The sequence below is a fragment of the Orbicella franksi genome, chromosome 4, assembly GCF_964199315.1.
Source record: "Orbicella franksi chromosome 4, jaOrbFran1.1, whole genome shotgun sequence".
In the NCBI taxonomy this organism is placed as follows: Eukaryota; Metazoa; Cnidaria; class Anthozoa; order Scleractinia; family Merulinidae; genus Orbicella; species Orbicella franksi.
In genome coordinates this window covers 7,465,115-7,481,314 of record NC_138148.1, presented here as the reverse complement: position 1 = coordinate 7,481,314, position 16,200 = coordinate 7,465,115, and the positions used below count along the sequence as shown (strand labels likewise).

The following is a 16,200-nucleotide window of genomic DNA, read 5'->3' as shown; positions in this document are numbered from 1 at the left end:
CTGAGCCGAAGCCTAAGTTTCTTCATTCCAAAAAGATTCTCAAGCCAATTATTTGTTTTCAGTAGTTGGCGCATTGCTTAAACACACTTGCAGATTATTTCAAACCATTTATGTATTACACAGACACGACCGTTTCACCAGTCGTAAAATTCATACGAAACCACATCCGGGACTCGGGTGGCGTATTTTCCATATCCTCAGTAGTAAAGATGTCGATGACTCCACTGATATCATGTTTGACCTTTTAAAACTGTACTTAACCTTGTTGGTGTATGATCGAAACGTCTTCGGATCTTCCTCAAAAGTCTTCGGACATCTTCGGAAATTTTCGGGAACTTCGTGTGCTCGTAGAACAGTTTTTGGGGAATCTTCGGAAAGTGGTCGGAGATATTCAGAACATCGTCGAAAACGTCGTTATCAGTACGTCAATATAATAAACAAAATAATACATGGTTGCTTGTAGATATGGAATATATCTTCTCGTGTACGCGTTCAACTTTATATCTCACTCGTTCGCTGCGGTGAAGGTGAACACTCGAAGGTGAACACCCGAAGAGATATTCCATATCGACGCTCGCCTATGTGTATTATCCTCTATTTATTGGAAGCAAGGAGTTCATCAAATCAGATTCACCGAATTTTATCGATTTGTCGACCGAGATATCGATTGACTATTCCGGGAAGGAACATGTGGCAAGCCCTGTTAAAAAGCGTCTGCGTGGCCGTGGGAGACTAGCATAGGTTTTGCCAAGATTCCTTCATTGCTCACAAGCTGAATGAAACACGAGCTATTTATTCATTGAAGGATGCTTGTTTACCCAAGAGGACATGACTAGACACAATTTAACAGATATGACCTGACACAGGCTATTTAGAGTGGTAAGATAATACCTGACTTGTGGTTTGTGTGACAGGAATTTGGCAACTGAACTGTGCGTACTAAAAGCTGGCACACGTACTAAAACACCAACTAAAAGTAACCTACTTCCTTGAAGAAGAATTAAGAAATTGTCAACTTGGCCAGACTGGTTTCTCAAAATGCGATGTTTGTTTACAGCTTGTTTTAGCGCAACTTTGTTCGTTCTGATCGCTAAACACAGCGCAGAATCTGGCAGGTGTGGGGAGACGGATGTCTGTTCAGCCGTTAAGGCTTTGGAAACGAAACTGGAAGCGAAGTTTGAAAAGCTTGTCGCGCTGGTTACCCCGCCAGGTAAACTTGAACTAACTGATCTGCAGAGTTTTGTTCTTGTTTCGATTTTTTTTATATCGAACAATTAACGTAGGTATAATTTTCTTTACAGCTGTTCCCGCTTCTTCCTGTAAGGAACTTTATGACAAACACAAGTAAGTTCACCGTTAGAATGTCCTTTGACGTTCTTCTTCAAAACAGCCGTTTCTCGGGGTGCTTGGAAGAATCTCGAGGGAAGCATGGTGTTGTTTAAAACGAGCAATCGAGTTTTGTTATTGGTCAAGGATCATAATCTTTTGTATTGGTGCAATGTTTTGTTTCCTTACAGGGCATATCCCCCCGCCCCCTAAGCCAGTGACTGCAACAAGCGTAGAGATCTGATCATGATTTGTTTAAATAAACGGCACGCAATGCATGCAGAAGGGATGACGTGTCTTTTTGCTGGCACTTACAGAATTGGGATATATTTATAAGGGGTCTTTGAAAACAGAATTTGAGTTCATTCATTAACAGGGATGTGAGAACAATTGCCACAAGTTAAGGAATGAATAAGTTAAAAAATTAAAAAAAAAAAAACGATCAACTTGAAGTTGCCTCTTACGCAGTCACACAATATTTCCTTAGGAGGAACTGCGATACAGCGTCTGCCTAGGAGCCTAAGGGATGTGTGGATGAAAATAGGTTCAGATTAACAAAACATTTGTTTTTCAACCGGTTCTGCTTTTAGCCTTGCATTACGGCTTATTTGGTTATGGCAAGAGAATCTGCAAGCATTTAGTTCATGAGGGTGTAGGCCAAATCAACGATCATCTCAAACAAAATGAACCTACAATACATGACTCTCACATAATGCAACTTGTTCATTGTGCCTGCATTTTCAGAGGTCAACTAAGTGTTCCCCAATATACTGTTGCAGGGGTAACTATAATTTTATTCAGTTTGCAGTGTGACAGGTTATTTGTAGCACTTTATATATTTTGTTTCTCGCCTCGCGCTTCACGCGCGCGCTCGTGGATCGCGCTAGAGCGCGCTAATCCGTCTGTACTGCAGGCTAATGAACCTTAGACCATATGTTCTTATTATGAGTTTGCCCTTGAGCGCTAATTTATCCGATACTGGATAAACCAAAATCCACCCTCAAATCTTCGTTTAAAAGCTAAAATCAAAAGCACTGAGATCAAAAGCACTCCGATGACCGGCAGTGTTACTTAAAAAAAGAACATTGTGATAGGTTTCTCCAAGAGGAATCCAGTGTCACATCCAGACTTTCAAGAAATCAACCAAAGCTGGCGAATTTTTGGTGTGTATTATTTACTAGCTCCCTGAGTGCATTTCGCTTCCACCGAAGGGTAAATAGTGCGCGGCATAAGCACAGCGTGAAATAAGGGCGAAGTCCCTTATCCTAACGAATGCTGCTTGCCAGCAATAAGCGACGACTACGTCATCGCTTAAAAATAATGATTTGCTTCAAACCACTCGAAAGATAAATTTACGCTGAACTGATATGATTTCACAAACAATGGCTTTGTATGATCGAACCTGAAATATCTTATTCTCATTCATCAGTTTGCGAGTAAATAAAGCCTACGTGCTGCAGACTGACAGTGGAAAAATCCCTGTGTATTGTCACATGACCAGCCACGGAATTGGCGCATGCGGAGGAGGCGGATGGACACTGGTCATGAAAACTGATGGCCGCAAGGTATAACAAAGACAAAAATCCTGGTTTATTTACTCTCCCATATAGCATTTGACAAAATTGAGTTTTGTTAGTTATGGAAAAAATGTTGCAAATATAATGTTAAATTAAGTTGACAAACTTTTGAAAATCTGCCTTTTTTTCTTTCTTTTCATCTAGGGAACCTTCCACTACAATTCTCCACTCTGGACCAACAAGAACGAGTTTAACTTACCAGGAGGCAAGACTGGGTTTGATTTCCAAGAGACCAAACTACTTACCTACTGGAACACACCCTTCTCCAAGATCTGTCTTGGTATGAAGATCGGCCATCAGATAAAGTTCATCGTCATTAACAGGCATGCCAACTCTCTGTACTCACTGATCGCTGACGGGCGATACCGCCCGACCTCACTGGGTCGTAACACGTGGAAGACGCTGATTGGTTCACAGGCTTCCTTGCAGACCAACTGTAACAAAGAAGGCTTCAATGCTGTAGGTAGTGCTCAGGGCTCGTCCAAAGTAAGAATCGGTTTCCTAGGTAACAACGAAATCGGTTGCGACACCCCTGACTCGAGAATCGGGTTTGGTACAGGAGGATATCATGATGACTCCAACACGTGTGGAAACGAGGCTAAAGATCACTCGAGTCCAGATAATGGAGGCAAACACATCAAAGCCATGGGTTATATCTTAGTCCAGTGATGAGAACTCTGTATGACGAAGCCCTATCAAAGAAACGTTTGCATAAAAGCTTCTATTTTTAGGGAATAAGTGTACTGTAGACAAATATTAAATAAAAAGGTAGTGATGGGAAGAAAATGTCGTCTTAGTGTTTTTTCACTTATTTTACGGTGTTTACACTGGATTTATTGCACAGACCTGGGAGCGTTTCAGTTGTCTGCTCGCTATTTTCGCAGTTATCTGCGGGGAAAAGATATCATATGACCTGAATATCCAAAAATATTCCAGTTTCAGGCCGATTTTAGTTGAAATTGGTGACCGTGATATGTTGGCTACTCCGGATCCTTAATAGCACCTCCCCAAAAGGAGCCAAACTAAAAAATTTTAAAACGCAACATGTTACAAACTTACCTGAAACTAACCTTCCAAAAATTTCGGGGAAGTTGAAATATAGCCAGGTCAAAAACAAGATAGAAGTTTCACTGACCAAGCACTGTTTTAATCCAAAAGGCTTTTTAAGCCAGTCAGCTCGTGATATTTGAAACGGTCATGTTTCATGTTATACATCGTACAAGGCTGGTCAAAAACATTGTAACGAGTTTGTAGATGTTGCGTGATACAGCATACATCTTACAACAATCATTACTTCGAATATTTAACAATTATTCCATGAAACCGCGTTGGATATGAAGTGATAAATAACCAACGAGCGCGTAGCGCGAGTTGGTTATGATCACTTCATATCCAACAAGGTCGAATGGAATAATTGTTTTAGTATATTCTTAATCGGGTTTTTGCCGCCGATTTTTATTTCAACAATTTTACAGAGCGGAAAATTTTTAAACTTGGCGCACTGTTTTCCATATAAGGTAAAACTCCGACTAATGGCTCATAGTCGGAGTTTTTGAGCCAATCAGAGAGCTAGAAATGCAATAGTCGGAGCTGAGAATATACTAATTAAGTTTATTAAATTCTCAGCCTCGGATAATGCAATTCTAGCTTTCTGATTGGTTCACTGGATCTCGGTTACCAGCCATTATACCTGCGTTTGACCTTATATGGAAATGAAAGCGGCAAATGTCGTTCGGCATGAGCTTTTTCGCGTGAAGCGAAGTTTCGTCGACAAAAAAAATGGATGAAAAAAAGCACATTCGGTGAGCTATCTACACAGGAAATACAAGAAATTATGGACAATGCCGTTCCAGTAACAACAAAAAAGCCACAAAGTTCGAGATAAGATTATTTAACGGTACGTATACGTTAAGTTTCCCTTAAAGTTGCAAAATTAAAATATGACCGGCGAGATTTTACGCATTCATGAAGATTATGTAACAAAAACAAATTTTACCTGAACAGAATGGCTTGCTAGTGGTACCATATTTTCGAAACCGATATAAGAAATGTCAAAAGAAGAACTGAATGTTCAGTTGAAGAGTTTTTACTCGTCTGCGAGGAAGAAAGATGACACGTATTGCAAAAGTTCATTGATTAAATCCATTAAAGCCGCCAGTTGGTCATTTCCTTTGCACGCCGCCGCACAACAAACTGTTTTCCATTATCTCTGACCAGGCAAACAACAGGCATAATTGCCGGCGTAGTCCATAAGAAACCAGTTTCCAATGAGCAGATGAGGAAACTGTTCGACTAAGCAAGCTCGGATCGGCCGAGAGCAAGAATTCCGCACAGCTACAGACGACGACCTAGTTTCATCTCAGTCTCTTTTTTGGCCGACGACGACGAGAGAATCAACGACAGCTAGCGCCAACAATTCTGTCCTTGCGAAAAACACCTTAAGGAGTTGAGTGTTTTGAGCTGAACCGAAGTAAGCCCGGTTCTTTACCAGCCGCGAAAAACCACCAGGGCGGCCTCGGAGATTCTGAAGATGAACCTGACGCTAAGATAGTTTCTGTCGTTGACTCTAAAACTGACCAACAATGAGCTCCACACATACAGCTCGAAATGCCAAGGCTTTCAAAGCAAGGGAATCCTGAGAGAGATCTTGTCGAGAATGATTTTGGCACAACGTCTGTGTCACATGGCGATCAAAGTTTTCCGCAGCATTATTACAATGGCAATGTGCAAGTGCACAATTATTTGGCTCTTCTCCATGACTCGAACTTGAACGCTTTTCAAACTTTCTGACCAAGGTTATATCTCCTTCATTTGATAGACGTTTCTTGAATTCTACTTGATTGCAATTTCATTCAGCAAATTCGCTTGCTTCGCTCTCAAATTTTTCATTCAACTAATTTTACAAACGGCGCGCATGTCATGTGATTTCCCACTTGTTGTTGTTTTTGTCAGATCGACTTCCGGTCGTTTTGTAAAATTAAAATCCAATAATATTAAGCTATATCTCCAAGAATACAAACGCACCGAATTTAATAAAACAATTATTCCATTCGCGCTTGTTGGATATGAGATTGGTTATAGCCAACTCGGCCCTACGGGCCTCGTTGGCTATTTACCATCTCATATCCAACGCGCGCTCATGGAATAATTGTTAATTTTTTAGGTGGAGCACTTGGCCGGGCTGTTTTGATCGAGTCGTTGCGACTGTAATGAGTTCTAACAAAAAAAACTGAATGTGTCATTCGCAAAGTCGGCTTTACAGGTAAATAACCATAATCAACTTAATTTCTATCAAATGAGACCAAATCCACATTTTTTTTTTCCCGTTTTCTATCGTTTAGAATTACTCTATCGAGTCCAAGGGCTATTCTGATAAAGATGTTTCTGTCCTTAAAATTAAGACTTGAGTGATTACAAACATCTCCGTTCCTTCATTGCACTAAAAAAATTCCCTGAATCAGAGAATACAGTTTATTTATTCCATTAAAAATCGCAAATTACAATTTACAATACACGAATGTGGCGAAGGCTAATCGAGCGGGAATAGAAATTACTCACACGACAGCAGGCCCCAAGCTGACCAAAATAGAACAAATCATGCGCTTTGTCAGATGACTTCCCGGAAGGGGACGGGGGGGGGGGGGGGGTGAAACTCCCATATAAAAATGACGGGAGTGCTCTTGGTACTTTTTAGGAGTCAAAAAAGAGGTTTTTGTACCTTTTAGGCTGCTTAGCCTCAAAAGGTCCACAGCGGGGAGCTTTTGCGGTACTTTTTAGGGTATTGAGCCGAAAAAATATGACAGGAGATAAAGTGCTATGTAAAAATTGGTATCTCTTGGGGGAGACAAAATTACAAGCCACGCCCACAAAACAGCTGGGGAAATAACCATAGCTACAAAATTCCTTGTTTGAAAAAGCTATTGAGTGTTAAAGTAATTATTTTAACCACCCGTTGATAACCTCTGGTAGGACATTCTTGGTTTAATTTTCGATCTTAAACTTATAAACATCGAAATAGCAATTTATGGAAAAAGTCGGAAATTGTGAATTGCAGTCCGTCAGTTCTCCAAATTGTTCACCTGTAGGTTTTGTCGCAAACGGTTAAGTTTTAAATTGCTACCGTTGTTTCTTTTGGCTGGATATTTTCAGTGATTGGCTAATTTGTTAAAAAGGAACATTTTGACAAGCTTTTCCTTTTCAAAGGAAATCATGCAAATTATTTTGGCGCGCATGCTCGCTCTCGCAAGGCCTTCTGTTTGACAAAGAACTATTTTGCTGATTATTTGACAAAGATTGACAATTGCAGGTTCCTAACATCGAGTCAGTTGTTAGTCAGTGCAGGGGGAAGTTCAAATGGTGAGCTAATTAAAGTTCCCAAACGCTACAAGTTAGTGTCTACTTTTTCTTTGACGTTTACAGGCTAACAGATACAGAGATTGGGATAAATGAAATTGTTTAAAGGTTGACAATTGATTTACTGCTTATTTACCGTCTATTAAGTCAAATAACTATGTACGTTTTGCTATGAAATTGAACATGCAGAATAGCCAAGCCATGAAGAGATTCATAGATTTATTTACATTGCTTTTTGAGGCGATACTAACAGTGGTCTCGTTCTTGTGCCGATTGGGAGACAAAGATTTTTTTTAAAAATTAAAATTACCTCTACGAAGGAGTTTAATTTAATTAAGACATGAAATTGTTGTTAAAAAAGGTATTGAAAATACGCGGGTTTAATAAGTGAATATTTACCACCTAATGTGTCAAATAACCTACGGGATGTTTCTTATGAAATGGCAGTATGGCCAGGACCCGAGGGTACTCCCGTAAATTTCCGCTACATGAAGTGCGTGCCGCGAATAGTCTTAAACACTAACCCTATATTTAAGGATGAAGTAAACACAAATTTAAAGCCACAAACCCGAGAAATGACACTCTGTTCAAGGGAAAAACAAAAACTAAGAATGGCGTGAACGGGTCAACTTTATTTCGTTTATAACATTGTAAGTTGAGTATCGAGCATAGAATTTGTTTTTCATTCAGCTGGGCATTTATACACTGCAATTTGAGCTGATACAATTTAGGTACCCTATCTAAGGATCACGTCAGGAACACAATGCCAACAGGCCTAGAGTTAAAAAAAATATACTCTAATTAAGGACCGAGAACCTGAAACACCATACCCTATCCCGCAGCACATACCTATATAGCCAATACGTGGGAGAACCTCCCCCGGGATTCAAGGTTAAGAAGATGATAAAATAAACCATAGACGTGCACGTTCTTCGGCTCGCAGTAGTTAAGATGGCCAAACAAGATCAAAACAGTTTTTAAAAGGCCCTCCCAGGTGGGACGTTCAAAACATATTTTCAATAAATGTCAGCTTGAGTCTGGTGAAATTAAAAGCGGTTTATAAGAACAACAAATAAAGTGTACACATACTGTCTAGCGGTCGGTGTTAAAGAACCCGGGTAAAGAACATGAGGAAAGTCGTATTGTTTTATTCTAGGTGCGTTCTAGGACATTGTGCTATAGCACAAGTGAGAGCAAACGACTGAAATCAATAAAAAGCAAATGTACCAATGTCATGAACCGTATGAGTCGTGTACAAGTCACGGCCACCGTCACCCTGAAAACCATAAGTCCCAACAGGAGCCATAATCAGGGACGGAGACCGTAAGCGCGCGCCATTTCTAGTATTGGGGCTGTCCCCATGATATGGGACAATTCTTCTATTTTTAGAACAAATTGCGCCATCGCCTGCGGCACACGCGCGTACATGCTGCGAGAATTTTTGATGTCGCGCGGGGGAAATAACGTCCGTAATTCCCGAAATTTTTCATGCTTTTGGCCTGCAACTTAACGCGTTTAATTTTAAACTCTTTAAATCCAGGGGCCTCAATTTTGACTATTTTAGTATTTTCGATGCGCTCTTTCTATTTCTGGCATTCTTAAAGTTATAGCCCATAATATAAAAAACTTTTTAGGAGAAATTTGGTCACATGACCCGAGCTGCAAAGGGCCTATCCACCTACCATGATACCCTAAATAATTAAATGTAGAAGCTCAATAATTCTTTTAGTATCTTGAAAACTTGACTATACTCTTTTTTCAAATACTTGTGAAATGTTCGTGGCTAGTCTGACGCGGTGTTTCGTTCGGCCAAGAATTTGCGAACGGGACTTTGGGTGTGATGCTCAACGAGTTTGCCTATGAATTCTAAAGGTCTCTGAAGAGTCTCTTGGCCGAGACGAAACGCTGCGTCAGACTAGCCAGAACAGCTCGCGTGCACAAATGAAATATCATACCGCAATTCGCACTGCATGTGACAACTGGCGGTGAATTTAAATTAGAGGTGTCAACGCACCGTAAGAGGTTAATATGATTCAAAAATAGTTTTTCTCTTTATTTTAAAAATTAAAAAAGCTTTTCCCCCATTCTTTTTGCAAGATATTTATCTCGGTCTTCTCAATTTGAACAGCCAAAAAAGATTTTTCGCATTTTTCGTAAAAATCCACCTACCATGATTTGCCGCTTCATATCCAACTAGTACGGTATGGAAACTACAAACAGGCATTCGCGCCATTTCTCAGCATGTCGACGTCTTTGCCAGTTGTGTATTGCATTAGCATCTCAGCATGAAAAATGGTGCACGAAAAAATACGTGAGAAGTGCGGCGCGGAAAGGCGAGAGAACGCCTGTAAGTATTATCAACAAAAGATCCTTCCGCCCACTTATTGATCGGGACTTATGGTTTTCAGGATGACGGTGGTGACTTGTACACGACTCATACGGTTCACGACATTGGTACATTTGCTTTCTTATTGATTTCAGTCGTTTGCTCTTTCTTGTGCTATAGCACCATGTGCCTAGAACGCACCCAGAATAAGATAATACGACTTTTGAAAGTGAAGAATGATCATCGCAGTTAATTTTCCAATTTAAGCAATTGGAAAGACGAAGCCTGAAAAAAATCAGGGCTTCAACGGGATTCGAACCCGTGACCTCCGCGATACCGGTGCGATGCTCTACCAACTGAGCTATGAAGCCACACATTGGGAGCGAGGTCAATTAATTGGAAAATTAACTGCGATGATCATTCTTCACTTTCATCTACAACCGCAGTTCATATATGAATTATTTCATATAAACTTCACATCAATACGACTTTTGTAATGTCCTATAACACCGACCGCTAGACAGCAGGTCCACACTTTATTTGTTGTTCTAATAATCCGCTTTTAATTTCACCGCACTCGAGCTGACATTTATTGATAATATGTTTTTAACGTCTTACCTGGGAGGGCCTTTTCAAAGCTATTTTGATCTTGTTTGGCCATCTTAACTACTGCGAGCCGAATAATGTGCATGTTTATGGTTTATTTCATTATTTTCTTAACCTTGGCCCCCGGGGGGAGGTACTCCCACATATTGGCTATAAAGGTATGTGCCGTGGGATATATAGGGTTTGGCTTTTGAAGTTTCTCGATCCTTGAGGCAGGTATCATTTTTACCTCTGTTGGCATTGTGTTCCTGATGTGATCCTTACATAGGGACCTGAATTGTTTCAGCTCAAAGTCCAGTCGGTAAAAGCCCAGCTAAACTAAAAACAAATTGGGGATGCTCGATGTTCAACTTACAATGTTATAAGCGAAAGTTGACCCGTTCACGATATTGTTAGTTTTTGTTTTTCCCTTAAACAGAGTGTCATTTTTCGGGTTTGTGCCTTAAATAGGGTATCAATTTGTGTTTACTTCATCCTTGAATATAAGGTCAGGGTTTAAGACCCTTCGCGGCACACACTTCATGTAGCGGAAATTTCTGGGATACCCCCACCCCCCCGGTTTCTGGCCATTCTGCTATTTCATAACAAACATCCCGTTGGTTATTTGACATACTAGGCGGTAAATATTCACTTATTAAACCCGGGTATTTTCAATACCTTTTTAACAACAACCTCGTGTCTTAATTAAATTAAACTCCTTCTAGAGGTAATTTTATTTTAAAAACCCGATCTCTGTGTTCGAATCGGCACAAGAACGCGACTAATGTCAGTCGCTTCATCGCCTCAAAAAACAGTGTAAAAGAATCTATGGTTACTTAACTCTCTTCATGGCTTGGCTTTTCTACAATTTCATATCAAAACTACAATAGTTATTTGACTTAATAGACGGCAAACAAGCAGTTAATCGATTGTAAGCCTTTAAACAATTTCATTTATCCGAATCTCTGTGTCTGTTAGCCTGTAAACGTCAAAGAAAAAGTAGACACTAACTTGTAGCCTTTGGAAACTTTAATTAGCTCACCATTTGAACACCCCCCTGCACTGACAAACAGCTGACTCGATGTTAGGAACCTGGAACTCTCAATCTATGTCAAATAATCATCAAAATAGTTCTTTGTCAAACAGAAGGCCTTACGAGAGCGAGCATACGCACCAAAATAATTTGCATGATTTCCTTTGACAAGCAAAAGCTTGTCAAAATGTTCTTTTTTTTTTTAACAAATTAGCTAATCACTGAAAATATCCAACCAAAAGAAACAACGGGACAAATATAAAACTTAACCGTTTGCGACAAAAACTACAGGTGAACAATTTGGAGAAGATGGGCTGCAATTCATTTACAAGTTCCGACTTTTTCCATAAATTGCTAATTCGATGTTTACAAGCTTAAGAACGAAAAATGATCCAAGAATGTTCTACTAGAGGTTCTAAACGGGTGGTAAAACTAATTACTTTAACACTCAATAGCGTTTTTAAACAAGGAATTTTGTAACTATGGTTATTTCACCAGCTTTTTGGCTGCGCTCTTCGGCGATTTCAAAACAATCATACCGTAGGTTATTTGACTTAATGGGAGGTAATGAAAACTTTGATGCTCATTATTTTCTATCGAGTACCTATGGTTATTTTACTTCTCTTCAAAAACGTCATCATCCTGGGCTTGCTATTGGTTGTTTGGTTGTGAAAAATGCAAGAACCAATCATTAGCTAGAAACTGATTGACTTATCAATTCTCGACGCATGAAGAAAGAAAACTTCTGAGCTTGTGTAAGGAGAAAATAGATTGAATGTAAAGCATCGATGAAAGGGTTTATAAAGGAACGGACTCTTCAAATGTTAACTTATCAATACTCGTCGAAAGCCTTACTTATCGTACAGTTCCAAGACTTAAAAATGGTATCGTTGAAATTCGCTGCAGTTATTTGTCTCGTGTATTTCACCGTTTTCGTGAACGCTGGTAAAAGGCCAACTTGCAAGACGGTTCTTGCAAGGTTGGATGAGATGGAAAGCCTATGTCAAGGTACTTTCAGAAATGTTTTCTACTTTGCCGATGCATCGAACGGTTTAAACCTGTCGTTTTCGGTCATTGTAAATCTCCAACTAGTGAGCAGCAATTAACGTACAGGTGTTTTTTATGATCAGGTGCCGATTCCGACAATTGTGATGGAACAGATGTCTGTACCGCCATCAAGACGTTGGAAATGAAGTTGGAAACGAAGCTGGAAAATCTCTTCGAACTGGTTGAAAACATCTCAATGTCGCTGCAGCCCCCGCCAGGTAAACTTGGAGTAACAGATCTTATTGGCTCCTCAGTCTATCGTTTCTTTGTCCCTTTTTTGTAACGAATGCTTTATATGAGTTGAATTTTCTTCAGTTACAGCGTCTTCTTGCAAGGAACTGTACGACAACGGGTAAGTTAACAGTTTAAATTTTTTCACGTTTCATTGATTTTCATCATGCTTCTGATAAGGCCTAAGTCAATTAAATAGTGGGGAGGCACTGAGAAGCTTCTGTATGTGGGTAGCGAGAATATAACTGTCGCGGCTTAAAACCACTGATCGATTTTTGTCATGGACGCAGCGTTTTGTCCTTGGCCGGGCAAGAGACATCTTCTAATGAATGCAATAAAGGTCGAGATCTGATCATGAATTGTTCAAAAATAAAGATTTGCTTTAAACATCTCCAAGGATAACTTTCACTGACTTCGAATTGATAGCAATAATACACAGAAGCTTTGTATGATAGAACCTGAAATATCTTATTTTCATTTCATCAGTTTGCGAGAAAATAAAGACTACATGTTGGAGATTGACAGTGGAAAGATTCCTGTGTATTGTCACATGAAAAGCGACATTGGCGAATGCGGAGGTGGAGGATGGACCATGGTCATGAAAATTGATGGCAGCAAGGTATGACAAAGATGCAAAGATGAAAGCAAAGATCGATCATGGTTTATTTAACCTCTCATATTACGCTCATTTGACATTTGGCATAATCGAAGGACGTTTAGTTTGTTAACGGAAAAAAGGCGGATGTCGTTCTTCAGTTGCTTGTTAAGGTTTTGAAAACTTGCTTTTTTTCTATGCAGCAAACCTTTCACTACGATGCCGACCTCTGGAGAAACAACAACGAGTTCAACCTTCCAGGAGGCGAGACTGGGTTTGACTCACAAGAGACTAAGTTACCGACCTACTGGGACACACCCTTCTCCAAGATCTGCCTCGGTATGAAGGTCGGCCAACAGACGAAGTTCGTCGTCATCAACAAGCAGGCCAGCTCTCTGTACTCACTGATCGCTGACGGGCAACACCGCGCCACCTCACTGAGCCGTGAAAAATGGAAGTCGCTGATTGGTTCAGAGGGCTCCTTGCAGGCACACTGTAATATGCAAGGCTTCAATGCTGTGGGTACTAATTCTGGCATGGCTAAAGCAAGAATCGGCATCGTTGGTAATCAGGAAAATGATTGTAACAGCTGTGATTCCAGAATCGGGTTTGGCACAGGAGGAGCCCACGATGACTCCAACACGTGTGGAAACGAGGCAACCCACTCACCAGATAATGGAGACAAACACATCAAAGCCATGGGATTCATCTTGGTGCAGTGACAAGAACGGCCTCCCCGTCTTTAAAGCAAAATATCTTCTGCTGTTTACTTAACTGCCGATTAGTCCAGCAGATTTTGTGTGTAGATTTTTAGATAAAAAGAGTGCTGTAAAACAAAGAAAACATGGTGCTGGGAATAAATAATGTTTCTGACTTATTTCATTGTGTTTTGTATCACTGACGCGTTGACTAAACATGGCACATCTGAGAGAACGCAATCTCATATATAATTAATAAAATTAGCTAAGCTGCACACTGAAGTATCAAAAGCAACGACCCGAATAAACAGCCTATTTTTCTAAACCTAAATTGAAAAAAAAAAAAAACTGCTAGTATCTGTGTTGGCACAAGAAGAACATTTCTGCAGTTCTTGAACGAGTTATTCTGAAATATTTCATGACAACAAAACGCAGATCAAGATAGTCATTGGAAAATGACAGCAACCCAGTTTGAAAGTAAATTGCAGACAGTTTAGAAATGACCAATCTATTCTATTCTGTTTCGCTTCACTCGATCAGCCGATTAGAAAACGTTACTATTATAAGTAAAGGAGACAAATAATACAACAAACAGATGAGGGAGGCACCAGCAATAATCGAGTTTATCTCGAGAAACCGAGACAGGCTGAATACGGGTTACATGCCAGAGGAAATACGTATGGTCTAATGAACACGGCTCGACGATCTACAGAAGTAATTTCCTGTCCGAGAGGGACCAAATGCTTGGTAATCAATGTTTCCTTTGTAGCTAATATTCGACTCACTCCACTGTGTCGGTAACTCAGTGGTAAGAGAGTGAATCCCCCATATAGGCTTCATACCAAAAGTAACCCCTCTTAAGTTATAATTATTTTTAGACATCGTGCCTAGTTTTTCTAGGATGTTACTCGCGCGATACGTGGACAGTCAAGCGACTTTCTCGCAACTAGCTTAAACGACATGGCGGAAAAGTGGCGAAAAGTCATTTTATGTTTTGATTTTTAAACCACGTTTTATCACAAATCACAACGGCAACGGCAACGAGTACAGTGGCGGTGTACGTGTGCGTTATAATTCTTTGTTTATTTCTATGCCGTTCTTTACAAAGCAACAAAATTTTAGAACTTATATTTTTTGAATTTTGACGCTGTCTTACTTATTCTGTTGGAGTATTTCTGACAGTGATAGACAAACTGAATGAATCAAAATTGATCAATCAGAGGGTATCGTAGACCTTCGTTTACCGCAACGGCATTTTCGTAAGGTTGCTCACAGGCGTTCCTTCGCTCCTCGCACCAAGCCAGTTTCTCTTTTATTTCGCTTCGCCATTTTTTCGCCATGCTGCGCCTCAACTAACTGAACGCCTAGAAGAGGCTTCCGCCTTTTCCATTAATTGCTAATACGATGTTTACAAGTCTAAGAACAAAAATTAAACCAAGAATGTACTACAAAAGATTCTAAGCGGGTGGTAAAAAAAAAATTACTTTAACACTCAATAGCTTTTTAAACTAGGTCTCTGGAACCGACCTAGGTATAGTTATTTCACTAGCTGTTGCCTGCTCCATTGGGTTATTTAGTTTGACTATTAACTCGTGTAGGTGTGTTAGGGTTTGCTGTATTTTTAAGGAAGAGTCGCATCGATCCGCTAAGGTTTCACCACTCAAAAGTAAAAGCGTTTCTGTAATTATAGATAATTAACAATGCGCTTTGGAGCCTTGATTGTTTTACCCGAAAGAAGAACATGGATTTAAGAGTCACTGTACTGTCCGTAAAAATGGGAAATAACTCGGCAAGGGTCGAAAATTCGATTTCGCTCACATTTTCATGGCAGACAGGCTAGGGCATGACAAAAACTACTGGATAGTTTTTTGGGCAAAATATCCTTTTATTTCAAAGAAATAGGCAAATTACCAAATTCCGTTAAAATCGTCATTTGACGCACCATTTTATTAAACAAGTTTGAGAGCCTCGCATGCAAAACCACATCATTCTTCCATCTTTAAAACACTGAAATATTTTTGTGCACTGTTTAAATGTGTACTGGGTTGATTTTAGGGAATGTTGCATTGTCTCTTTGGGTGCAAAATAATTATATTTCGAAGACGTGTATTTTATTCACGTAAAAGTACTTCGTGAATATAATTAATTTTCACCATGTGCGAAACCTTCAAATGGATTAAGCTTCTGGTGGTTGAATTGCAGAAGGATGGTCTACAGATTCCTGTAAAAATTTCTTTGCGAAAATGATTGTGAGCAACACGAGAGCTTTTCAAAGTACGTTAAAAATGCAAATATTTGACCATCTCGTCGTCAAATTCCAATTTACGGGTTAGACGTACATTTTAGCATGCGCCACATGACTTGACCTATGTTAAGTTGAAATTGACACACAGCTGATAATTGCGAAATGTTCTAACCTCATTTGCTGT

General features: G+C 39.8%; 2 protein-coding genes and 1 long non-coding RNA gene across 4 annotated transcripts in view; 2 read left to right on the top strand and 1 right to left on the bottom strand.

Annotated features, from left to right (window-relative positions):
• Positions 1-16,200, bottom strand: part of LOC145484479 (uncharacterized) — a 154,267-nt gene that overhangs the window by 31,796 nt on the left and 106,271 nt on the right. The gene's annotated exons all lie outside the window — the stretch shown is intronic.
• Positions 943-3,709, top strand: LOC145484447 (putative skeletal organic matrix protein 5). The gene is made up of 4 exons (XM_081463071.1): positions 943-1,210; positions 1,302-1,344; positions 2,756-2,891; positions 3,048-3,709. The coding sequence occupies exons 1-4, from the start codon at positions 1,039-1,041 to the stop codon at positions 3,570-3,572; spliced, it is 876 nt and encodes a 291-aa protein (XP_081319197.1). The 5' UTR covers positions 943-1,038; the 3' UTR covers positions 3,573-3,709.
• Positions 11,703-14,000, top strand: LOC145485270 (uncharacterized). 2 transcript variants are annotated; one of them, XM_081463963.1, is made up of 5 exons: positions 11,703-12,208; positions 12,331-12,465; positions 12,569-12,599; positions 12,965-13,097; positions 13,277-14,000. In XM_081463963.1, the coding sequence occupies exons 1-5, from the start codon at positions 11,989-11,991 to the stop codon at positions 13,793-13,795; spliced, it is 1,038 nt and encodes a 345-aa protein (XP_081320089.1). In that variant the 5' UTR covers positions 11,703-11,988; the 3' UTR covers positions 13,796-14,000. The 2 variants fall into 2 exon arrangements, with proteins under 2 accessions (XP_081320089.1, XP_081320088.1); XM_081463962.1 differs by having other exon boundaries at positions 11,705-12,208; positions 12,563-12,599; positions 13,277-13,999.

Bases quoted from the DNA above. Each gene is read 5' to 3' on its own strand.
- LOC145484447 (XM_081463071.1), top strand. From the start codon at position 1,039: ATGCGATGTTTGTTTACAGCTTGTTTTAGCGCAACTTTGTTCGTTCTG. The intron at 1,345-2,755 runs GTAAGTTCACCG...CTCATTCATCAG, and splicing joins GAACTTTATGACAAACACAA to TTTGCGAGTAAATAAAGCCT. The intron at 2,892-3,047 runs GTATAACAAAGA...CTTTTCATCTAG, and splicing joins TGAAAACTGATGGCCGCAAG to GGAACCTTCCACTACAATTC.
- LOC145485270 (XM_081463962.1), top strand. From the start codon at position 11,989: ATGAAAGGGTTTATAAAGGAACGGACTCTTCAAATGTTAACTTATCAA. The intron at 12,600-12,964 runs GTAAGTTAACAG...TCATTTCATCAG, and splicing joins AAGGAACTGTACGACAACGG to TTTGCGAGAAAATAAAGACT. The intron at 13,098-13,276 runs GTATGACAAAGA...TTTTCTATGCAG, and splicing joins TGAAAATTGATGGCAGCAAG to CAAACCTTTCACTACGATGC.